Below are 23,373 nucleotides of genomic sequence, written 5' to 3' on the forward strand. Positions count from 1 at the left end.
GGAGGGGGTTGGTCTGTACCATTTTATTGGAGGGGGGGGTTGGACCGAACAATTTTTTGAAGGGGGGGTCCGGACCGTACCATTTTATTGTGGGGAGGGGGGGGTCGGACCGCACCATTTTATTGATGGGGGGGGGTCAGACCGTACCATTTTGTTGGAGGGGGGGTCGGGCCATACCATTTTGTTGGAGCGGAGGGGTCAGACCATACCATTTTGTTGGAGGGGAGGGACCACACCATTTTGCTGGAGATGTGGGGGTTAGACTGTACCATTTTGTTGGAGGGGGGTTGTACTTTACCATATTGATGGAGTGGGAGTTGGACCGTACCATTTTGTTTTAGGGGGGATTGGACCGTACCACTTTAGGGGTACAGGGGGGGTGATAATAATAATAATAATAATAAAGTTTCATGACCCCCTGTAACTAAAGATCGGACCGTACCATTAGTCATTCACTTTACTTTTCCCAGACTCACCCTGGCATCAAACCAATAAAATTTTATAGGTGAAATATGACTGGCTGTTGGTGGCTCTGCCTACTTTTCAAAACTTAAACTGCAGTCCCCTATTAACTAACTGTGAAATGTTTGAGGACCCTGGGGTTAATACTGTCAGTTAAAATTTCCCCACTGAAAACAATGAAAGAAATGTGATTGGCTACAGTTTCATGACCCCTTGTAACTAAAGATCGGACCGTACCATTAGCAGTTCACTGTCATTCACTTTACTTTCCTCATTGGCACTCTGGCATCAAACCAATAAAATTCTATAGGTGAAATATGATTGGCTGTTGGTGGCTCTGACCACTTTTTTTAAAACTAAAACTGCAGTTACCTGGTGCCTGTGCAAAGTTTGGGGACCCCGGTGTTATTACTGTGAGAATGGCAGCAGGTTGAATTTCCGCCAAGTCAATAGGTAAAATCTGATTGGCTGTGCACAGCTCCGCCCACTTTTGGGCATCCAACAAGCATCATATTTTCATTCAGGCTGACCCCATGAGTATATAATTAAAGTTTAGGGAGTGTAGCCTCAAAGCTGTAAGATTGGCAGCAGTTTCCATTTCCTCATAAAAGTCAATGGGTAAAATTTGATTGGCTGTTGTTGGCCCCTCCCACTTTGGGGTCATCCAACAAATGTCGCTGTTTCATTCGGGGTGACCCCATGATTATGTTTTTCAACTTTGTGGGATTTAGCTTCAAAGCTGTAAGTGTGGCAGCAGTTTGAAAATCTTCCCTGTCAAAGTCAATGGGAAAATTGGGGTGTTCAGAGCGGCACCACAAAAAGACGGGGGGCGGGATCGCTTAGAAAAGCACAAGCAACCTGCTCCGCTATAGGGTGAAGAAGTGTGGAGAGTTTGGATGTTGTACCCCTAAAACTGAAGAAGTAGCGTTTAGAAAATCGGGGGGCGCCAAGACGACAAAGAAGAAAAAGCGGAAGAATAAGTCAAAGAACAGTAGGTTGTGTTTTTCAACCCAACATAATTATTCAGTAAATTAAAAGACATTTTATGCATTTCATATGGATGCCTCTATACCTGTAAGTACCTGAAAATTTCCAAATTTGCCAGGCTGTATACAGAGACGATGCTACCATAAGGCAAGGTCAGAATCTTGCCTCAGGCGACGGAACCCTTCAGATTACCAGGCGTGTCAAAACCCCACTCCTGGTAACTTTAAGGGCGAGGACAGACAAAGTGTCTATTCACTTCTCTCAGCCCTGCGCTTTTTTGCAAGAGAACCGGATCCGCCCCCGTACGCTCCTCTATGTGCGTGCACTAAAGGCTATGGCAACTGCCCGAGTGTGGGCACACAGCTGAGCGGATCTGAGGTAGGCCTGGAAAATGTTCGCTTTCGCGTTTCCCAGGGCTGAGAAAAGCGGATGTACGCTTTGTCTGTGTCCTTGCCCTAAGAGCTAAAATTGCCTTTTAAAATCAGAATTTTGGCTCTTCTAGTCAGGGAGTGCAGTTGCACCCTTTGAATGAGCTATGCAGCCCCGTCTTGACCCGCTCCAACACTAAAAAGTTAAGGATGGAGAGGCATGGAGGGGCAGCATCAAGAAGGCCACCTCATGGTGGCACAGGGGCAGGGATCACCCTTAGCTGTATAATTGTTTTGCTAAAGGCAAGCTAGTTAGAGCTGACTATATCCTGCTTGTAATTGGCCATGTGTCTACAAAAAATAAACCTCTTCTTATTTAAGGGTCAAGGCTAGGGTTGCCACCTGGCCGAGGCTAGGGCCAGTGTTACAAATTTCCTGGCAATGTACTCCAGCTCCGATGCACCCCAAACCGTCTTCCCTTTCCACCCCCCATCCCATCCTTAACTCAGCCTCCTCACCAGTTCTCCACCCACTTCAGCAACCTATGTCATAGCTCCATCTAGTTGCATCATAACCTCATCCCTTTACTTCCTCAGTCTGCTCCTTTTATATAATAGATAACCCCTTTTTGGTTACTGTCCCCCCTCCTATTTCAGAGGGTGAAGACACACAGAGCTGCTAGTAGCAGCTATTTTCACGGCTACAAAATTGACAATGCTGATCATTTACTGATAATTGGCTCTTCGTGTGTTTAGCAGAAGCAATTCTCTGTAATGTCTATGGCAGGGTATTTTCTGGTGTTTTGTAGCCGTGACAAGTAGCTGCTACTAAGTAGCTCCGTGTGTCTTCACCCAAAAGGTAAAAACCTGACAAAATGAAGGCAAGCCTAGTGATGGCAGACAGGGTGTTTTGTTGCCAACAGGAAATCACCTCTCCCATAGACAACAAAGCACCAAAAATTACCTACCCATCCAGTTCCGCTGTAAAACTTATCTCATGCAGCAAACTTTTCTTCTTTACATCTTCAAAGAAGAAAATTTTAAAACTTTTAATTAGGTATAAACATTCATGTGGTGAAAAGATACATATAATCAAAATTATCCCATGTGATATTGCAATATATTGAAACAAAGGAGCTGTATGGAACAAAATTACCAATTTCATTGACATAAAGAATACAGAAAATAAACAAACTTACATAGGTTTGCACTTATACATGAAAGCTTAAAAAAATTATCTGAAGATAGCCCAGTCTAAATTCAAACATATACAAGAAAACAGATACCACAGTTCATGCTGACAGGAAACCAAAATGAGAAGTGTAGATATATTTAGTGTCTCTACAGATAAAAGGTGAGGGCCCATAGAATAGTATTTAGTACCACCTGTACATTTTTATTAGGCTACGAAAAAACACTGCAACTTTTCAGAGATTTACTATGCTTCTGAACCACTAAAAATCTGAATAAGCCAGATTAAACTTGCTGAGTTCATGTAGAAGTCAATGGAAGAGGTCTCTTCGCTTTCTTTGAAGTTCTTTCTCTTGTCTCGGAGATTTCACAGGATTTCAAGTCTGTGTTTTTGTGGTGACAATTCTAAAAAGTTGAGGATTTTTAGGACTTTTCTCACAGCAACTTTTTCCACAGCGACTCTTTTTTAGGAAAATTAGGTATCTGGGAAAATAAAAAATAGAAATTATGGAGTTTTAGTGAATCTGCCCCTAGTTGTTACGCTTACTTGATCCCAGGGTTAGAGGTAATAATATAATTGGTGTGGCGCTAACCCACCAAGCAGTGCACCTGTCATCAATAAAATGTCAAATAATTAGGAAGACAGAGAGCCTGACCAATAAGAAAACATGGCTAATATCAGTCATCTGAAAATTATATAGCTGGGATATGTAATGTGCTTGACTGCCTATTAGTGAATAATACATAAACAGAAGAATACTGTGCAATGTTAGCCTGTGTGCGCAAAAAAATTATTTTGTGCAAATTTAGGGACCAGTGTACAAATATGTGCGCAGCATCATGGATACTCATGTGCATAATAAAAATGTTTATTTATTACTTATTTTTTTTATTACTTTTTGCATACACAGCACAGGCACAATTTTCCCAATGAGTGGACACATAGATAGCATTCTTTAAAGGAGAACTAACCTGAAACATTCCTGCTCTATAGTGAAAACCTATGCTGCCACATTTTTATGGTTTCTCTGTTTTGCTATGAGCAAACTTAGGGGGCTCTTACTGCAGAATTGAGGTTCATAAAGCTGGACTAATTGTATTCTGGAATAATACAATTTGCTTTGATAGGCCAACTAGAGTAAGACTAATGATTGCTCACAGTATAGTTTATAGATTTAATAAATCCACAGCTATTAAAAAAACAATTGCTCTCTTCTCTTAGTCGACATGCCAACATTTGTGCACAAGTAAAATTGACTGGCTTTGTTCTGTAGAGCACTGCGCACTGCATAAACCTTGTGAGACATTTTCTAAAAATTTAAGGAACAGTAACACCAAAAAATGACTTTTTTTAAAAAGTAAATGAAATGTAATGTACAGTTGCCCTGCACTGGTAAATGTTGTGTGTTTGCTACAGAAATGCTACTAGAGTTTGTATAATTAAGCTGCTGTGTAGCCACGGGGGCAGCCGTTCAAGCTGGAAAAAAGGAGAAAGGGCACAGGTTCCATAGCAGATAACCCCTGTAGGATACAATAGTGTTTTATCTGTTTTCTGCTAGGTAACCTGTGCCTTTTCTCCTTTGAAGGGCTGCCCAATGGCTACACAGCAGGATTATTTATATAAACTATATTAGTGTTTCTGAGGCAAACACACCAGTTGTACCAATGCAGGGCAGCAGTACATTATATTATAATTACTTTTATACACTTTAATTTTTTGGTGTTCCTGTTCCTTTAAGATCTTCGCGTGCCATCTTTGAAAACAACAGCTGCCCACAACTGGTCTTTTTCATTTTTAAAGCATTGACAAAACTCTAAGCAAAAATATAAATCAATTTTTCACAAATCTGTATATAATTGAAGTTAGGATTAAAGGAAAAAACACAGATTTTTTTTTTATATTTAATTTTTAAATTTCACATGGGGCTAGACATATTCTTCATTTCCCAGGGTGCTATAGCCATGTGACCTGTGCTTTGGTAAACTTCAGTCACACTTTACTGCTGAACTGCAAGTTGGAGTGATATCACCCCCCTCCCAGCAGTCGATCAGCAGAACAATGGGAAGGTAGTAAGATAGCAGCTTCCAGAATAAAGCTGGCCATACACGTGGCGATCTCACGATGTTTCGTACGACCGTCGGTCGCACGAAACATCGTCAGATCCGCCACACACCATTCAGGGCTGAATCGGCAGGTAAGGAGGTAGAAACAATAGGATTTCTACCTCCTTCTGCCGATTCAGCTCTGAAGGGAGAATTTTGGTCAGGCGCCTTCTATGGCGCCCGATCAAAATTTTCTAACTTGGCCGATCGGCGAGCCGACCGATTTCAGCAGCTTCCTGCGATATCGGTCGGCTCGCTGACATGCCATACACGCACCGATTATCGTACGAAACGAGGTTTCGTACGATAATATCGGTGCGTGTATGGCCACCTTAACACTCAATAGTAAGAAATCCAACTCTGGCTTGGGACCAGGGGCATTTCTGGACCCTGAGCCGGCTCTCCAATGCTGCCCCACCAGGGCCGGATTTGTAATCCCGCCACCCCAAGGCCGCCCCAGTCCGTCTTGCTCCGCGCATGCGCAAACGCACCATCGGCATTCCCCGCACGCATGCGCGATCGATACAGCGTGTAAGCATTCGCATACGGAGCAGTTGGGGAGAGGTCCCCACTGCTCCGTATGGGTGAAAAAGCTTTAGATTGCGGTGCGGCGGGGCGGCATGCCGCCCCCAAATTTGTGCCGCCCTAGGCCCGGGCCTTTGCGGCCTCTCCGCAAATCCGGGCCTGTGCCCCACCTAGGTCCCTTGGTGGGTACAGGGTACATAAATAGGGAAGAGGTATCTACCTGGCACCCACCCACTGTTGCGCCCCAGGCAGGTGCCTCTTCTGCCTAATCTAATGTGTAGCACTGGCTCTTTCTGAAAGATTCAGGCACAATGCACTGACATGGCGCCTATACGCCAATATTACATTTGTTGGTTCAAGAATAAAATTTTAAAGCGGTGTTAGTGTAATTTAGAAATAAAAAGTATTCCATACCATAAAAATCAGGACAGTATCTTTTTAAGGCAATTCTGATGGGTCTATAAGAATACCAATAAATGGAAATACTAAAACTATTAACAGGCACTGTTACAGGAACAAATTATAAGGGTTCTAGAATTCAGTTACAGAGGTCTGTCCTCCAAGAGCAGACCATGCTAAAAAGAAACGGCTGTTGAGGGCAATGCTCCGGTGTTTCCCAGTTGTTACAGGTCAGTCCCCACAGGGGGTGGGGCTGGACTGACGTGATCTCCTTCTCACTGGGTGATTAGAGCGCCGCTTACTCAGCAGCTGGCGGATAAGGCGCTTACTGGCTTCCAGTGTCCTGAGCTGTCACTTGTGTCCTCGAAATGCGGAAACATGACAGAAAGGAACCAGGGAGGAATGGGTGCCTGGCATAACCGGCCCGACTGAATAGCTACCCACTAGAGGAATGCGGTCAGGCTGGAGCTGGGACGCGTCATAATGTAGAGCACATAGGTGTGCGCAATCCGTGCCGGGATCCCAAAGTGCTAAAGGTTCGAATGGGAAGAGACCAAAGGCACACAAGTGATAGGAATGGCTGGAAAGTGCAATCAGGACTGGATGGGGTCCCTTCCTACATCCCTTAGCTCGCTACCTCTGGCCAATCTTGCCATACCAGGTACGTACGGCTCATACATTGTTTATATGTCTTTCAGCCTTTATGGGAGTTGCCAATGAAGACTTCTTGATACACGCAGCTTACACTCTATTCTGAAGCTGGTCTAGTGCTGTAATTTACCTTAGGGCTGTCGAAAGTAACAAACGACGTGTCCTTGTTCCCATGTGCTTACCTCTGTTAGGCTGGGAATGCATTTCAGAAGGACTTCTGGCCAACAGGTCACCCTCCTAAATGTTTAGGGCAGCGGTTCTCAACCTGTGGATCGGGATCCCTTTGGGGGTCGAACAACCCTTTCACAGGGGTCGCCTAAGATCATCAGAAAACACATATTTCCGATGGTCTTAGGAATAATTTTATGGTTGGGGGTCACCACAACATGAGGAACTGTATTAAAGGGTCGCGGCATTAGGAAGGTTTAGAGCTTCCAAAAAGTTTTCCTGTGGGGTCCTGGGGTTTTTCTGGTTTGGATTTAGCTCTAGGTTTAGTTTCTGGCAGGGAATGATGTGCTCATTCCTTTTTGAAGCCTCGGGCACTAGTGTTTATGGCAGGTAGTCAGTGCTCAAATCCATTTACAGCACTGCACACAGGGAGTATCACTGTATGAAAATACTGTACGTATTTTCTATGATATTTTCATTAATTTCCGCAACTTTTTCGTACTTTGCGACAATTTGTGAGACAAAATCGTATTTGTCGCAACGAGTATGAAAGTTTTGTAATTTATTCAAGCTTCTGTATCGTGACTTTCCTTGGGCCAGGTTGGAGCTGCAGAGTGCCATTGAGCCCTATGGGAGACTTTCCTTGGGCCAGGTTGGAGCTGCAGAGTGCCATTGAGCCCTATGGGAGACTTTCCTTGGGCCAGGTTGGAGCTGCAGAGTGCCATTGAGCCCTATGGGAGACTTTCCTTGGGCCGGGTTGGAGCTGCAGAGTGCCATTGAGCCCTATGGGAGACTTTCCTTGGGCCAGGTTGGAGCTGCAGAGTGCCATTGAGCCCTATGGGAGGCTTTCAAAATCATGCACAGAAGGTTCAAAGTCAGAAAGGTTTTTGTGCCATTTACCATCGTTTGGATACGAAAATTTCGTAACTTTCGGATCGTACCACAATATTTTCATATCGTAACGCTCATAATATTTCCGCACATCAGAAATTTTCGTTAAGTATACAAATTTTCGCAAGTCGTACTTTAACACAATCAAAATGCGTACATTGATAAATGGGCCCCTATGTGTACTTAAACATTATGTGCCACTGTTTCTGGCTTTACTTATAACATTCTAGTGGTACATGATCATCCTTTGACATTTGGCTCCTAATCAATGTTCCTCCTAAAGGAGTGCAAAACTTTTTATGTGAACACACAGTAAGCGTTGTGAAGAAAATAATTTTCTACCTTTTCCTTTCTACTCTATGGTGGGATGTAAACTATACTGTGTGCAATCATTAGTCTTACTCTAATTGGCCAATCAAAGCAAATTTTAAAATTGCTTGCTATGGATTATTATTCCAGAATACAATGTAATTGGTAATGTCAGGATTGTAAATTAATTTATTGTGTTTCTGAACCTCAATTCTGCAGTAAGAGCCCCCTAAGTTTGCTTATAGCTTGTACAGAGAAAAAACATAAAACTATGGCAGCATAAAGTATTTCCCTGTACTAAGCACAATTCTGCAGAAAAATCCCATACATTTGCTCATAGCCTATACAGAGAGATACCATAAAACTATGGCAACATAGGTTTCTACTATACAGCAGAAATGTTTCAGGTTAGTCCTCCTTTAAAGAATGCAATCTAACCCCCATATGTAATAAAAGGCACAAAGTTTACCCAGAGCAGTAACCCATAGCAACCAATAAGATGCTAGCTTTTAAAGGACAAGGAAAGTCAAAATCTATTAAGCACACTATTAAATGGTACAGAGATACACATATACTTGTTTCAGTGAACGCGCCGCCATCTTGTCCAGCATGTCTGTATGGGGTATGGCTGAAAAGCACAACCGCCAAACCGATCCCCGCATCTGCCGCCTGCCGGGTGTGCATGGCGCAGAATATAGCACTTATGGGGGTATTGTTGAAAAGCACTGAAAAGCACAAAACCAGTCCCCCCCCCCTCACCACTTCTGGCTCCTGCCGGCTGCGTCTCTTCTGCGTCGCCATAGCAACCAGACGCACCTGATGTGTGCGCATGTGCAAGCTAAGGATCTGGTCGTAGTGTCTGTGCAGGAGCGTTGCATTATGGGAATCTTCTCTACCCAGCTCAGGGTTTTTTTTTCCTGTTCGGCTTCTGATCTTCTGAACAGGTGAAATTGAGAGAACTGAAGGTATGCCTGCAGCTTGAGATTAACTCTTTACTAGCCTTTCCTTCTCCTTTAAACAAGTTATTAGAAATGCTACCTGCTAATTGGTTGCTATAGGTGATAAGAACTGTAGCAACCTTTGCTCCTGACATTACATTATCCCAATTGTATCCACTCACTGGGAAAATTGTGTCTGTGCTGTGTATGCAAAAATAAGTAACCTGATTTAAACATTTTTTTTAAAGGAGAAAGAAAGGCAAAGTCACTTGGAGGTGCCAAAATGTTAGGCACCCCCAAGTGACTTTAATCGCCTACCTTTTACCCCGGGCTGGTGCCCCTGCTCAGAGAGAACAGCACCAACCCGGGGTAGCAACGATCGCTTCCTCCTTCCAGGTTCCCTGCGCATGTGCAGTAGAGTGAAAAGCCGAACTATAACAGAAAAGTCGACTTTTCACTCTACTGCGCATGCGCCGACCGCTGGCATTTTCGGAAAGGGAAGCAGGAAGGAGAAAGTGCTACGCTACAGGTATCCCAGGCTGGTGCTGTTTTCTCCGAACAGGGACACCGGGGTACAAGGTAAGTGATTAAAGTCACTTGGGGGGGGCTGCGCACACGTTTGTACTCTGGTCCTTAAAAGTTGCACAAAATATTTGTTTTGTGCACACAGACTAAAATGAATTAGAGGGAACATTGCCCCTAATGTAAAACTGCTGGGGTCTTGCCTAAAGTTTACCACAGACATCCTAGTAGGCGTAAATAACTTTAAAGAAAACCACTTTTCCTGATCTGTTTGTTGCTAGTTCCCAGCACATCACACATATGACCACTTAACAGATTTCTCATATTCTATAATATTCTCACCTGAACATTTGAGAATATTTTTAAGAACTGGTAGCCTTTAAGGACTATGGCAAGAAAACGCGTGTTTGCCCTAAACACAGCTATAAATGACAAGGGTTAAGTTAATCCTATTTATATCTTTTGCTGTGCATCATAGTGTAATACTTCTCAGAACTGCCCTCATCATTCAGATCCACTGGGATTAACTTGGTTTAATACTTTTGATCCTCTTGCGCTTCTGTGAACATTTATGTTGTGCTTCTGATATAGATCAGCTTCAAACATTTTGTTAAATGATTTAACAGAAAGTTGATTTAGACTTACTACTAGATACCCACTTTAATGACTTGGATGAATGTAAGAACCCACGGAGCGAGTAACTTGCCTGTGATAGATCTTTACAAGTAACCACTCCGAAAAGAGTTTCAACCGGCAACAATAGAAGTCGCCGGTGGAAAGCCCTTCGCATCACTTTGGTTTCCGAAGTCACGCAGAGTTGCTTGTATGAGGATACTTTGTGCGACTTCGAAAAACTGAAAGTTGTTGTTGACTACATTGTTTGGCCTGGACTGATTAGTTACTGATATGTTTCACCAGACTGGCATTCTGACATCAAACACTATAACAACCTGTCCTGCTGGTTCTTTTGAATACAGGAATTTAGCAGTGTTAAACACAATTGGAGATGAATTAAAGAAGTCTTTTTGTTTTTCAAATTATGCAGGTGCATCAATATGTTTCTTCAGGTAACCTACAGGTTATAATTATCATAGTAATTATCTTTGTCACTCTGCATTTTTTAATTATTCCTTGCATACCAATATTATTACTCAGTCATTTTATTAGTTTATAAAATATTTTAAAGTACAGTCATAAGCATGTTCATTATTCTGTTGGATTCATGGCTGGTAATTTTCCTCCCAATTTTTTTTTATAAAGATTGGCATAGTTGGTTGTTATAAAATAATTTGTGCACTATTCACTACAATAAATAGCCTCAGGTTAAAGTCCTGTGCTTAGTGTCACTATAAGAAAGCCACTTGCCCTCTTGGGTAAGTGAGTAGGATGGGTCTGAAAATACTCTTTTCATAAGCTTTATATATCTTGTGTTGGCAAAACCACACAAGGGATTTGCAATTTTTTAGCACTATTTGGTTTATTCCACCCACATGAATTTCATGTAGCTTGTTTTAATTAGAAATCGATAAAAGTTATATTGTAGCTGTTATGGCATTTTCCATATCTTGATAGGAATAATGGGAAAGTCCAATATTAAATACATTTTCTTTTATGTCTACATTACTTTATGCAGTGCTCCCTCTCTATACTGCATTACATAGCTTTATTATAGTGCCATTCTTGTGTAACACACAAAAGAAATAAAGACACCTGTCTTTATCAAACGCCTCCCAATCAGAAGTTTAAAAATAGGCACCTACATTGTAGCCTCTGGGAGCAACATCAAAGGGGGTGTTACTGTCAAACCTTTAGCTTAAAGTTTATTGTAAATACTTTCTCTTGAGTTCCAGTGGACTAAGGCACCATTCCATTTGGTAGTGCAGCAGGAAGGGAAAGCATCTCCCCAGTTCTTGAATTAAAATTGTGCTGCTGTCAAATTGGAAAGTGATACTGTACAAGTGACAACATTCCTCAATCACTGGGGCAAACTATCTCTGCCCTAAACTATTTAATTGAGAATGTTAAAATCCTTACTATGCCTCCTATTACAGTGAGATTGGCAACATTGCGTATGGCTGCCTGCTTGATTGGTTCTCTGTAATAGTCCAAGTCATGCACACTGGAAGCTGGCCCACCTTTCATCTTTAGCTTCCAGTGCTCATGTTTGGGCTGCTGATCACAGTGATCTAAGGAAGCAACCAGAAGTGACATGGACTAAGATGGAGGCTGGCAACAATGAAATCAAAGAACAATTAATCGCCTACCTTTTACCCCGGGCTGGTGCCCCTGTTCAGAGAGAACAGCACCAACCCGGGGTAGCAGCGATCGCTTCCTCCTTCCAGGTTCCCTGCGCGCACATGTGCAGTAGAGTGAAAAGCCGAACTATAACAGAAAAGTCGACTTTTCACTCTACTGCGCATGCGCCGACCGCTGGCATTTTCGGAAAGGGAAGCAGGAAGGAGAAAGTGCTATGCTACAGGTACCCCAGGCTGGTGCTGTTTTCTCCGAACAGGGACACCGGGGTACAAGGTAAGTGATTAAAGTCACTTGGGGGGGGCTGCGCACACGTTTGTACTCTGGTCCTTAAAAGTTGCACAAAATATTTGTTTTGTGCACACAGACTAAAATGAATTAGAAGGAACATTGCCCCTAATGTAAAACTGCTGGGGTCTTGCCTAAAGTTTACCAGAGGCATCCTAGTAGGCGTAAATAACTTTAAAGAAAACCACTTTTCCTGATCTGTTTGTTGCTAGTTCCCAAAAATAGGCACCTACATTGTAGCCTCTGGGAGCAACATCAAAGGGGGTGTTACTGTCAAACCTTTAGCTTAAAGTTTATTGTAAATACTTTCTCTTGAGTTCCAGTGGACTAAGGCACCATTCCATTTGGTAGTGCAGCAGGAAGGGAAAGCATCTCCCCAGTTCTTGAATTAAAATTGTGCTGCTGTCAAATTGGAAAGTGATACTGTACAAGTGACAACATTCCTCAATCACTGGGGCAAACTATTATCTCTGCCCTAAACTATTTAATTGAGAATGTTAAAATCCTTACTATGCCTCCTATTACAGTGAGATTGGCAACATTGCGTATGGCTGCCTGCTTGATTGGTTCTCTGTAATAGTCCAAGTCATGTACACTGGAAGCTGGCCCACCTTTCATCTTTAGCTTCCAGTGCTCATGTTTGGGCTGCTGATCACAGTGATCTAAGGAAGCAACCAGAAGTGACATGGACTAAGATGGAGGCTGGCAACAATGAAATCAAAGAACAATTCTCTCCTCTCCCTTCAATAGGAGAGTTCTAGCGGGTTTTGTCTTCTTCCTTTTGCCTGTTCCATTGTTAAAAGCTCACATATTCATCTAAAACTAGTCCTGGTGAACTTTGTCTTCAGCAGACTAGTTTGAGGGGTAAGTATTATGATGTATAGTGTATACTTTATAGTGTATTGTGTTTCTATACTTACTTACAATATGTAGAGATGGAACACCCAGAATATGCATCCAACCAACCTCTGCAACTCCACCAGTACATGGCATATGTGTTCTCCCATATTAAAGGAGAAGGAAAGGCAAAGTCACTTGGGGGTGCCAAAATGTTAGGCACCCCCAAGTGACTTGAATCGCATACCTTTTACCCCGGGCTGGTGCCCCTGTACGGAGAGAACAGCACCAGCCCGGGGTAGCTGCAGCGCTTCCTCCTTCCTGCTTTGTGAGCGCGCGCATGCGCAGTAGAGTGAAAAGCCGATCTTTAACAGAGAAGTCGGTTTTTCACTCTACTGCGCATGCGCCTATTTGTAAGTCTTAGCGAAACGCAGGCGGAAGGAGGAAGCGCATCGCTCCAGGTACCCCGGGGTGCGAGGTAAGCGATTAAAGTCACTTGGGGGTGCTTAACATTTTAGCACCCCCAAGTGACTTAGCCTTTCCTTCTCCTTTAAGAGATTAGCTTTGTTTATATGTATTCAATATTTGTGTTTATTATTTATATTTGTGTTTATTATTTAGCAGCCAGCCTATTTAAAATAAGACCTATGAATTCTGCATTTTATTGGAATTTTATAATTCATATTCTGACTCCTCTCTTAGATTTAAAAAACCTTCCTTAACTTTCTTTGTAGTTGTTTGTGCAATATTTGACATTATCTGTCACCCCCCCCCATTGGGTTAAGCCCTTTTATATGTATAAACACACATATATATATACATATATATGTTTATACATATGTAACTAAATGTTTTGGGTATGGAAACCAAAACTGTTTTGTCCTGTGTTTCCTCAAAATGGATACTCCTTAATGCCAAGTGGTGATGCAGTCAGCTTTGTGGCTTGAGTAACCAAAGAGGTTTGCTCTAAGAGTTTAATCTTTTAATTAGAAGATCAACTGAAGATTGTTAATGACCTGAATCCAAGGGCCATTTTAAATAAGTTTATATGCCACAATGTGTGATTTGAAGCTTATTTTCAAAGAGGAAAATAATTGCCACAAATTTAACTCACCATTTGTGCAGTTTTCTATGTTTCCATTTTTTTCAGTTCGGAATAAATTAATTTGTAAGCATTATCTGAGATGAGCTCTCTTTCTGTGATGAGCCTCTTGTCAACATGTTGAGAAAAGAAGGCTACAGTACCCAAATCCAAAACAAATAGAAAACAATACCACGGCAGTTTCAAGATATATATATTTTATGAAAACGATATGTAACTCAGACATAGTTACTATCCTATCCGTCCCACATTGTTCAATTTGATTGGAAGACATAAGGGCTGTTTTAACTGAACTGCTCCAAGCTTCCCAATCCCAATACATAATAGATGGAAATGTGTACTTATGTTGCTTTAACCGTAAGAAAGAACATTTACATGTGTATGTTGATACAAAAAACAGATAATTTGTTTTGGTTTTTTGTATCATATTAAGATACTTTACAAGTTTACATGTTCTCTGTGAGTGTGATTGCAATTCATTTTAATCAAAAAAGTCTATAGAATATACCAGTTTATAAGCAGATATGTAACCATTTTATTTTTGTTTTAAGAATCAAGGCTTTTATTCTGTATTACAATGCATAAGATTTAGTAGACCAAACTATTGTATTTCTTACTGGGATAATTCTTTTTATAGCAGAAATAGAGGAAAATCCTATAGTACACTAGTCTACTAGCGTTAAAACCCTCATATGTCTTTCTTTAGTGTTGATTAAGAGATAAATGGGGATAAGCCATTTAAAACAAATCCTATTAAAACCTTTAACATGAAAGATAGATTTACCTAGAGAGAGAAGAGAATTATACTTTTGTAAAGCAGAGCCAGACAGCAAAGCAGTGTTAGCTTTAGAACAAGCTACCAATTAATGGACAGATTTATTAAAATTATTATTTTTTTCTTCTCCTTGAATCAAACTTTTTAGCGCAAAAAATCCTGTACAGGTATGGGATCCCTTATCCACAAACCCGGTATCGAGAAAGTTCCAAATTACGGAAAGGTCGTCTCTCATAGACTCCATTATAAGGAAGTAATTCTAATTTTTAAAAATGATTTCCTTTTTCTCTGTAATTATAAAACAGTACCTTGTACTTGATTCTAACTAAGATATAATTGATCCTTATTGGAGGCAAAACAATCCAATTGGGTTTATTCACTATTTAAATAATTTTTAACAGACTTAAGTTATGGAGATCCAAATTACAGAAAGCTCCCTTATCCAGAAAACCCCAGGTCCCGAGCATTCTGAATAACAGGTCCCATACCTGTATTTAAAAAATTGCTATAAAACCACATTTTCAGGATTTAATTGTAATTTAATCAGGATTTAAGTGTAAAAATTACAAATAAACTCTAATACAAAACTACATCATCAAGTTTTTTGGGGCTTTTTTTGAGCAATAAAAAAACAAATCAGATTGCGCCGAACACCTAATGACTTGTATAATGTGATATACTTATTTAGAAATACTCAGATGTTGGGAGCGCATGCTTTAGTATTAAAATCTTAATCAGCATTTTGAGTAACCTTCATAGGTTGGTTAACGTTGAATGTAAAAGTTTTAATACATGGATTCATGTTTTCTGCTTTTTAATCAAATATGTAATTTAGCAAGGGGTGCCCAGCATACAGCTGTATGACTTTGGACTAAAGAAGAAGCATGGCTTATTTTTCGGTCATCCTTGAGCAAATATATTGTGTTTGCCCTGCCCTTGTATAATTGACTGGACCTAGTAGATATTTACATCTCCAGGTAAAAAATATTCATAGCCAAGTTAATACAAATAATTTTGGAGTCTTAATAAATCAGGACAGGTCCCATACAGTCCCCCGGGCACTTTTGGGAACCTGTTTATGCCCATGGGACATAAACAAAGGGCCTTAAACCAGTGTTTAATTATTGATACAGCTGTAGTCCATCTTCATTGCTAACCTAACACTTTATTGTGTTTTAGGATCACATGATTCATTTAGCTATTGGGTTGATGAAAAATCTCCTGTTGGACCAGATCAAGCAGCAACAATCAAACGCATAGCAAAGATTTCTCTGGTAAAGAGATTAATGAAGAAGTGGTCTGTTACCCAAAATTTAACATTTAAAGAGCAACTTGAATCAGGAATACGTTATTTCGATCTACGTGTTTCTTCAAAACCCGAGGAGGCTGGAAAAGAGATTTACTTTATTCATGGTTTGTATGGAATAAAAGTATGGGATGGTTTAGAAGAGATCAACAAGTTCTTGACGCAACACAACAAAGAGATTGTCTTGTTGGACTTTAACCACTTTTATGCAATGGACCATGAACATCACCTGTACCTGGTCAACATGATGCAGGAAGTGTTTGGCAGCAAACTTTGCACAGCTGATTGTGTTGAAAATATAACACTTCAGTACTTATGGGGGAAAAAATATCAAGTGAGTACTACTGAGTTTGCAAATATAATGCAATATAAAGCTCACAAGCATTTTAAAATATGGAGATCCTTTTAGTAAGAACCCAGACATGTTCACTTGTAGCTGTTGAAAAGAGTGATGCCCTGTAAGCCATGAGCCTATAAACAAAGCACTCTTGCGAATAAGCTTGTTTGGAAAAGGTGACAAGTATTAGTAACACAGATCTTTAAGGGTAAAGACACATGGAGCTACTAGTAGCAGCTACTTGTCATGGCTACAGAAATGGACAATGCTGATCATTTACTGATAACTGTCTCTACATGTGTTTTAGCAGACGCAATTCTCAGTATTGTCTATGGCAGATGATATAGTAGACGTGACAAGTAGCTGCTACTAAGTAGATCCGTGTGTCTTCACCTTAAAGGAGCTAAATACAACTGGGTTTAACAGGAGCTCGATAAACAAGGTTTGTGTCACAGATTTATTGTACCTATTGTTTTAGTTACAGATATCTATGGTTTTGATTATTATCTGTGCCAAACAGTATATAACAGTAAAGGTCCCCATACACGGGCCGACTATAGCTGCCGATATCGGTCCCTTGGACCGATTCGGCAGCTAATCGGCCCGTGTATGGGCAGAACAGAGCGGCCTGGCTGACCGATATCTGGCCTGAAATTGGCCAGATCTCGATCGGCCAGGTTAGAAAATCCGGTCTGATCGGGGACCGCATCGACTCGTTGATGCGGTCCCCGAACTGACTACCCCATAACCACAAATGTAATTATTATTTTTTTTTTTTAAGTTACTTGCTACCCGATATCGATATTGTCAATTTATTGTTCGTTCCACTTCTTCAGAGCAATTGTGGGAGGAGGTAAAGCTAATAAGACCTTCCCCCAGATAAAACCCCTGTATAATAAACTCTCTTTAAAAATTAACGCTGGTCTTTGTGGGGGAAAAATATGGATTTTTTTTAAATGAAGATTTTCATTACAACCCTTATTTATCTGGTTCATGTTGATGAAAAGTGTATATTTCTCTTGAAAGTACAGCGAAAAACAGGGTATTTTGATTATCGCTGCCTCTTGCGGTATGGGGAATGCTACACACCGCACCTATCTTCCTATTGACAACAGTGTAAAGAAACTATTTGCCCCATATTGGCAATTGCCACCTAAAGATATGCTGTACCACTCATGGTTGGTCTTGGGAAACCAACAAAAAATATTATTATGCTGCTTTTCTCTCTACTTAAGATTGAACCCTTATATTGGGCTTAAGGTCTGACATGGGATGTTATAGTGATTTGTTTTATTTATGCAGTGCTTCCTTCTTGCTTGAAAGTTTCATCTACAACTGATGTCTTCCTAGATGGGAGGATGGCCCTGAAAAATGTTTTTGCACTCCATATCCAAATTAACATAGGGCTATTGCACATGGGGACCCTGTTATTATGTAGTTATAGATTCCCTCTTGGGTGAGTGGATGGTTCCTGAAAACTGTTGCATTTAGCCATACTATGTAAAGCCACAAACAGTCAATACCGACAATATTTCATCTTTATGTATAAGATCACCAAAGAGTTATTAGTGTATCTAATCATAAGGCCCCATGACAAGTTATTTATGTTTATACATCACAATGTGTTTTACAGTAACTGTTATAATACTGTTCATGACATTATGCACTTATTTTATATATCAGTCATTAGCTGTTCTACAGAAGGAGGACACGGGGGACTGTCCACCAATTTATAGGGGATAAGCCTAACCTATAGGAGTTCCATAACCATACTAATGTGTGAGGCTGCAGGAGTCATGGAACTTTAAGGTGATCTTTGCATTTTTCTCTGACATCATACCCACAAATATTTACTTTTGTTTACTAATTTTTTTTTTTTTTAATAATTGTTTTTGGTTATAGTACAAACAATACAGAGGCATGTTGAAAAAGCTAAAACCTATATTTTGGGGCATTGTGTTCTGATTGTCACCAGTCAAAGCCAATGTGAATTATACAAACATGGGGACCTTGGTGTGTGCCTATGGGTTTAAAAAAGAAATCATGTAGGATTTTCCTAAAATGATACACAGAAAACTGTAGGCCACCATCAAAATATTTTAATTTAACTTTGTTTTTTCTGTTCCCAAATTAGGTTCTGATTTTCTACCATTACAACTTATGGAATGAATATTTATATCTTTGGTCGGGTAACAAGATGCCAGCACCCTGGGCCAACACCACAAATGTTCAGAAGCTTATTCAGTTTCTCGAAACGACTCTCACAGAGCGCTCAAAGCGTGGAACTTTTCATGTATCACAAGCCATTCTGACACCAAGAGTAAAGACTATTGTTCGTGGACTGAAATCTGGATTAAAAAATACACTTGTTCATAGGTAAAGAAATTACTAATTAATATTATAATATACTGATACAGGGCACAAAGCCAGAATCAACCAGGACATTTTTAATTAAAGAGGAAATGGTTTGTGTCTCAAAGTAAAGATAGGAATAGATTCAAATCAGGTTACAAGTTTATACATATCCTAGAAGTTTTTAGATAGAATTACATTTTTCCCAGTTCATCTGTTCCCTTTATTTATTTAATCACTCTGGACACAAGAACATTTTTTTTCTCACAGAAACAGATATTTTGACATTTAAACTGTCCTTGATTAGATAGATGCTAGTACTGAAACTTAAATATACAAATTAGTATTCACTTCCATACTCGGGCCACATCTGTGGTGTCCCCACCAACAAAGGGCTTATTTATAAACACTAAAGCAATTGCTATTGCTCTAAAATGAAAGGGGGTCATAATATATTGGCCATTTAGCCTGCACATGTATTAGTGCATCTTTTATACATGCAATGAACACACTCAAATTCTGGACAAAATGCTGCATTTTGCAAAAACAAATGCTAATTTGGGCCCGAAAAGTGTACTTAGCATTGTGACATCATTGTAAATAAGCCCTTTAGGATGGAATCATAATGCAGTAGTGGTTTGAAAGACTGAATCAGATCTCAAAGGCAGTACTTGCATTTGGCCAGTCTCATTCAGCTGGTATGCAAGTGTCTTTAGACTCATGAAAAAGAGGAGTTCTCTGGCAATTTCTGTGACTTAAAATTCCTCCATAAAAAGTCAATGATAATCCCTGTGGTTATGGCACATGCAGGCATTTCTCTCAAATGCATGTCTGTGGATATAATATATTATTTACTGACATTTTTACTGTATTCTTTGCAAAAAGAAAACTATAATTTCCTATTTCCAATGATTTCCTGTGTCCAAATTCTTCCCTGGAGATAAATTGCAGAGCAAGGATTTGGATAGTTGTTAGTGCTCAGTGCTGCTGCTTAAGGGCGAGGACAAACGGAGCTACTTAGTAGCAGTTATTTGTCATGGCTACTAAATGCCAGAAAATCCCCTGCCATAGACAATACTAAGAATTGCCTCTGCTAAAACATACGTAGAGACAACTATCCGTAAACGATTAAAATTGTCTATTTTTGTAGCCGTGACAAGTAGCTGCAACTAGTAGCTCAATGTGTCTTCACCCTTAAGCAGTCAAACACATTCTGCTTTAATAAATGTGTCAAAAGTGGTTAAAATGTTTCTTAAGAGTAAGGAAATTTGTTAAATAGCAAAATAAATTTCTTCTTCGTCCCTTCCATGTCAGTACGCATGGGCAGTATTGCCCCCACAGCTAGGAGGTAGGACCTATATACCAAAGCCAATCAAAATTAGCCCTTACCTATAAGACCACGTGACTTCCTCCTCACCACTGTTATTTTTTGTCCTACTGAACAGGAGGTAGGATCTCCCTCCTCACCATTTTGTGATTTCACAGTTAGGTTGGTAGCTACAGTGAGTGGTAGGAAGTTGGGTTTCAGCCTGTCATGCTCTGTTACAGGCTGGAGTCCCTAGCTTGTTTGTGCCATAGGGGGGCTTGATGGCTAGTGTGCCCTTTCACTGTTCGTTGCTTCAGATCTGTGCTTGGATTATCTTTGGCTGATCTCTGGGGGTTGTTGAGTTTGACGGCTGTCAACACCAATTTAAGCTGATACCGGTGTGCTTTGGAGCTAGAGGCTTGTGTGTCACAATTATTTTTCTAGGGCCCCAGGTTAGTGCTAAGGATTGGGGGCATAGAGACAGCTCTAGTGGATAATGCATCAGAGTTGTGGTTAACTGGTCGGTTGCTGCGGGGCTGGTAACACCAGTGAACTGCCCAGTGTCAGAGTTATGATTGTGACCATTTTCTTCTTGTTGGCAGAGGATCCTCCCGAGCCGGGCTTGGATGTTTATGGCAACCGTAGTGTGGAAATCCCTCTGGTCCCTGAGAGGATTCTTGTAGCCGGGAATGGTCCGTTTTTTTCTTGTGATGCTTGATTTGTTTTTAGCATCTGTTGATATTATTGTTCCCACCCCTTATATTTTAGGGGCATGGCTTGGTAGATCCCATGCGTACTGACATGGAAGGGACGAAGAAGAAAATGAGAATTTCACTTACCTCTTATCGTAAATTCCATTTCTTCTAGTCCCGACATGTCAGTACGGGGTTTCCCATCCCAATTATTTGCTTCTTGTATTGCTTGGCAAATGTATAACAGTGGTGAGGAGGAAGTCACATGGTCTTATAGGTAAGGGCTAATTTTGATTGGCTTTGGTATATAGGTCCTACCTCCTAGCTGTGGGGGCAATACTGCCCATGCGTACTGACATGTCGGGACTAGAAGAAATGGAATTTACGATAAGAGGTAAGTGAAATTCTCATTTTAGCTGCCAGAAATCTGTCTTATACTATATCAGCCCATAAGTGAAGACGTACAGGTATCTGCTTTAGTAATGTGCAAAAACAACATTTTTTTTCCAGAAACCTGCCTGTAATTTTGAATTGGGTGAAAATGCAAAAACCTGGTGTGATGGGAGTTAACATCATTACCTCAGACTTTGTGGAACTGGTCGACTTTGCAGAAACAGTCATCAGATTAAATTACCTCCTTTTAAAAACCAACAAAGAAAGCAGTTCATGACGAACTTTCCTCCAAGTAGGAATCACTGCATATCTTATATACCAATGTTTGGAAGACACAAAGACTATATGTTTTTCTATTATGGGATTCTTCTTAGCTCCCTTCCATCACAGAGTTCCTGCCCTAATGCTTACTAAGGTAATTGCACCTTAATGCTTTCCAGAAGCACCCTAGTGTCCTGACTACTTAATCTGCTATCATCTGACTATGTCTTGCCTCATGTTTTTTTTTTTTTTTTTTACAGGGTAAAGAAAAAATATTGATATTTTTTATATTGATATTATTTATTATAATGTAATAAAACTTTGTTAATAGAAATTGTTTTTATTTATATTGCAAAAACACCCTACTGTAAATCCTAAGGCTATTTGAGTAACACAAGGATGTCAAAACTAATATTCACAAAAATAAATAAAACATTTATAATTTACATAAGTTTCCCTTGGAATTCCACAAACCCATTTTAGGTTATTTAGTATGTCTTCTCCAGTGTATGATTTTGGGGGCATATTTACCATGCTTACCACTATGAATAGAATAATCAGAAAGGGCCGCAATGTTACTATGTCTAATTTTAGCTCTACTCTGACATCAGCGCCCAAACCCGACTAAAGAGCCTGTCCTTAGTTTTAATGGAAACTGCCTGCACCAGCTGTGTTAGAATACTTGCACAAAAGAGCACACAGGGCTTTGTTTGTTATACCAAGATAGAAGACAAGCACAATGCTCAATTCAACATCTCTCACTTTGCTTATTTCTGATGTTGCCCATTCCCACGCATTGTGTTTGAGACAGCCCTTCTTCTTTCAGATAGTAAGTTCTGTTCAGCAGGGCCCTCTTTACCTAATGTATTAATAACTATTTTTATGTAATTTATGATGATGTGTGGTGCGATAAAAATGGGACTTCTGCTCCAATTAAAAAACATATATAAATGACTGCCCAGCTATCTCTCCATGCATGGCCACTTTGGGCACAGCATTAAAAGACTGTCCTGTAATTCCACTGGATCTCTGTCTGAGCCAGTACCACTTCTTGGTATATAGAAAAGGCATAGATAGGTGTAGGCAAAGGAGGGGTCTCTCATCACTCCCTTGCTTGTTTTTTTTTTTTTTTTAAGGACCAACACTTTAGTAATTTAGCCATTTGTGCAGATCGCCAAATGGAAGAATATCTGCTTGCAAAGCAATCAGGTACATAACAGTAGAGTTCCAGTATAGTATGGTCTTTTTAAATAAAATGTGTTAATTAAAAACAAGGAAAATTGTATCTTTGTATCTGTTGCTATTTTCTAGACATAGAAATTAGTAAAATACACCAAATTAAATTGTTGTGCAAAGTACCCCTATATTTGCATTAACAGCATCTTTTAGCACTAGAGTTATCTTCTGTGAAGCTAGCTAGCTATAAGCTAGTTATTATTGAACCATCCCTGATTTTGCCCATAAGGTAACTGGATAGCACTTTCCATGTATAATGAACAGATCTTTTGCACTGTGCAATATTTTCATGAATCCTTCAAATAAGCTATAACTGCTTTATATATTTTGTTGTAATTATTGTAAATGTAAGAGATAATAAACATTATCAAGAAATCCTTTTGGCTTTTGTACTGATTGTGGAGGAGAAAAATAAACTATTATAAGGAACAGCATTTGTGTCCCATTTGCTTGCACAGGTTAGTAATATCCATGGACATAACCGACTATTGAAAAAAAGGTTGCTTAATTGCACACAGGTTATCATAGAATGGATGCACTGGGAATGCTGCAAGTCTCTAGTGGCACGTATGGGGACAACTACGGTTGTACATTTTTGTGTCAATAAACCATCGGTTTCGCATTCCACTCCAATTATTTGCCCTTGCACTTGTAAATGCGCTCCTAACACAGTTACAGGAAAAAAATTCCCTGGGTAGAGTTTGAAAAATTTTCCCAAAAGT

At 40.2% G+C, this 23,373-nt stretch overlaps 1 protein-coding gene and 1 long non-coding RNA gene across 2 annotated transcripts; one reads left to right on the forward strand and one right to left on the reverse strand.

The window, feature by feature from the left end:
* Positions 1–2,956: 2,956 nt before the first annotated feature.
* Positions 2,957–6,240, reverse strand: LOC116408842. Its single transcript, XR_004221301.1, has 2 exons — positions 6,050–6,240; positions 2,957–3,490 (listed from the first exon to the last, which is right to left on the reverse strand). It is a non-coding gene; the product is annotated as an uncharacterized LOC116408842 (long non-coding RNA).
* Positions 6,241–23,026, forward strand: plcxd2 (phosphatidylinositol-specific phospholipase C, X domain containing 2). Its single transcript, XM_002940111.5, has 4 exons — positions 6,241–6,695; positions 15,948–16,408; positions 18,546–18,787; positions 21,272–23,026. The coding sequence occupies exons 1-4, from the start codon at positions 6,611–6,613 to the stop codon at positions 21,429–21,431; spliced, it is 948 nt and encodes a 315-aa protein (XP_002940157.1). The 5' UTR covers positions 6,241–6,610; the 3' UTR covers positions 21,432–23,026.
* The last annotated feature ends 347 nt before the right edge of the window (positions 23,027–23,373 follow it).

The sequence above is a fragment of the Xenopus tropicalis genome, chromosome 2 (assembly GCF_000004195.4).
Source record: "Xenopus tropicalis strain Nigerian chromosome 2, UCB_Xtro_10.0, whole genome shotgun sequence".
In the NCBI taxonomy this organism is placed as follows: Eukaryota; Metazoa; Chordata; class Amphibia; order Anura; family Pipidae; genus Xenopus; species Xenopus tropicalis.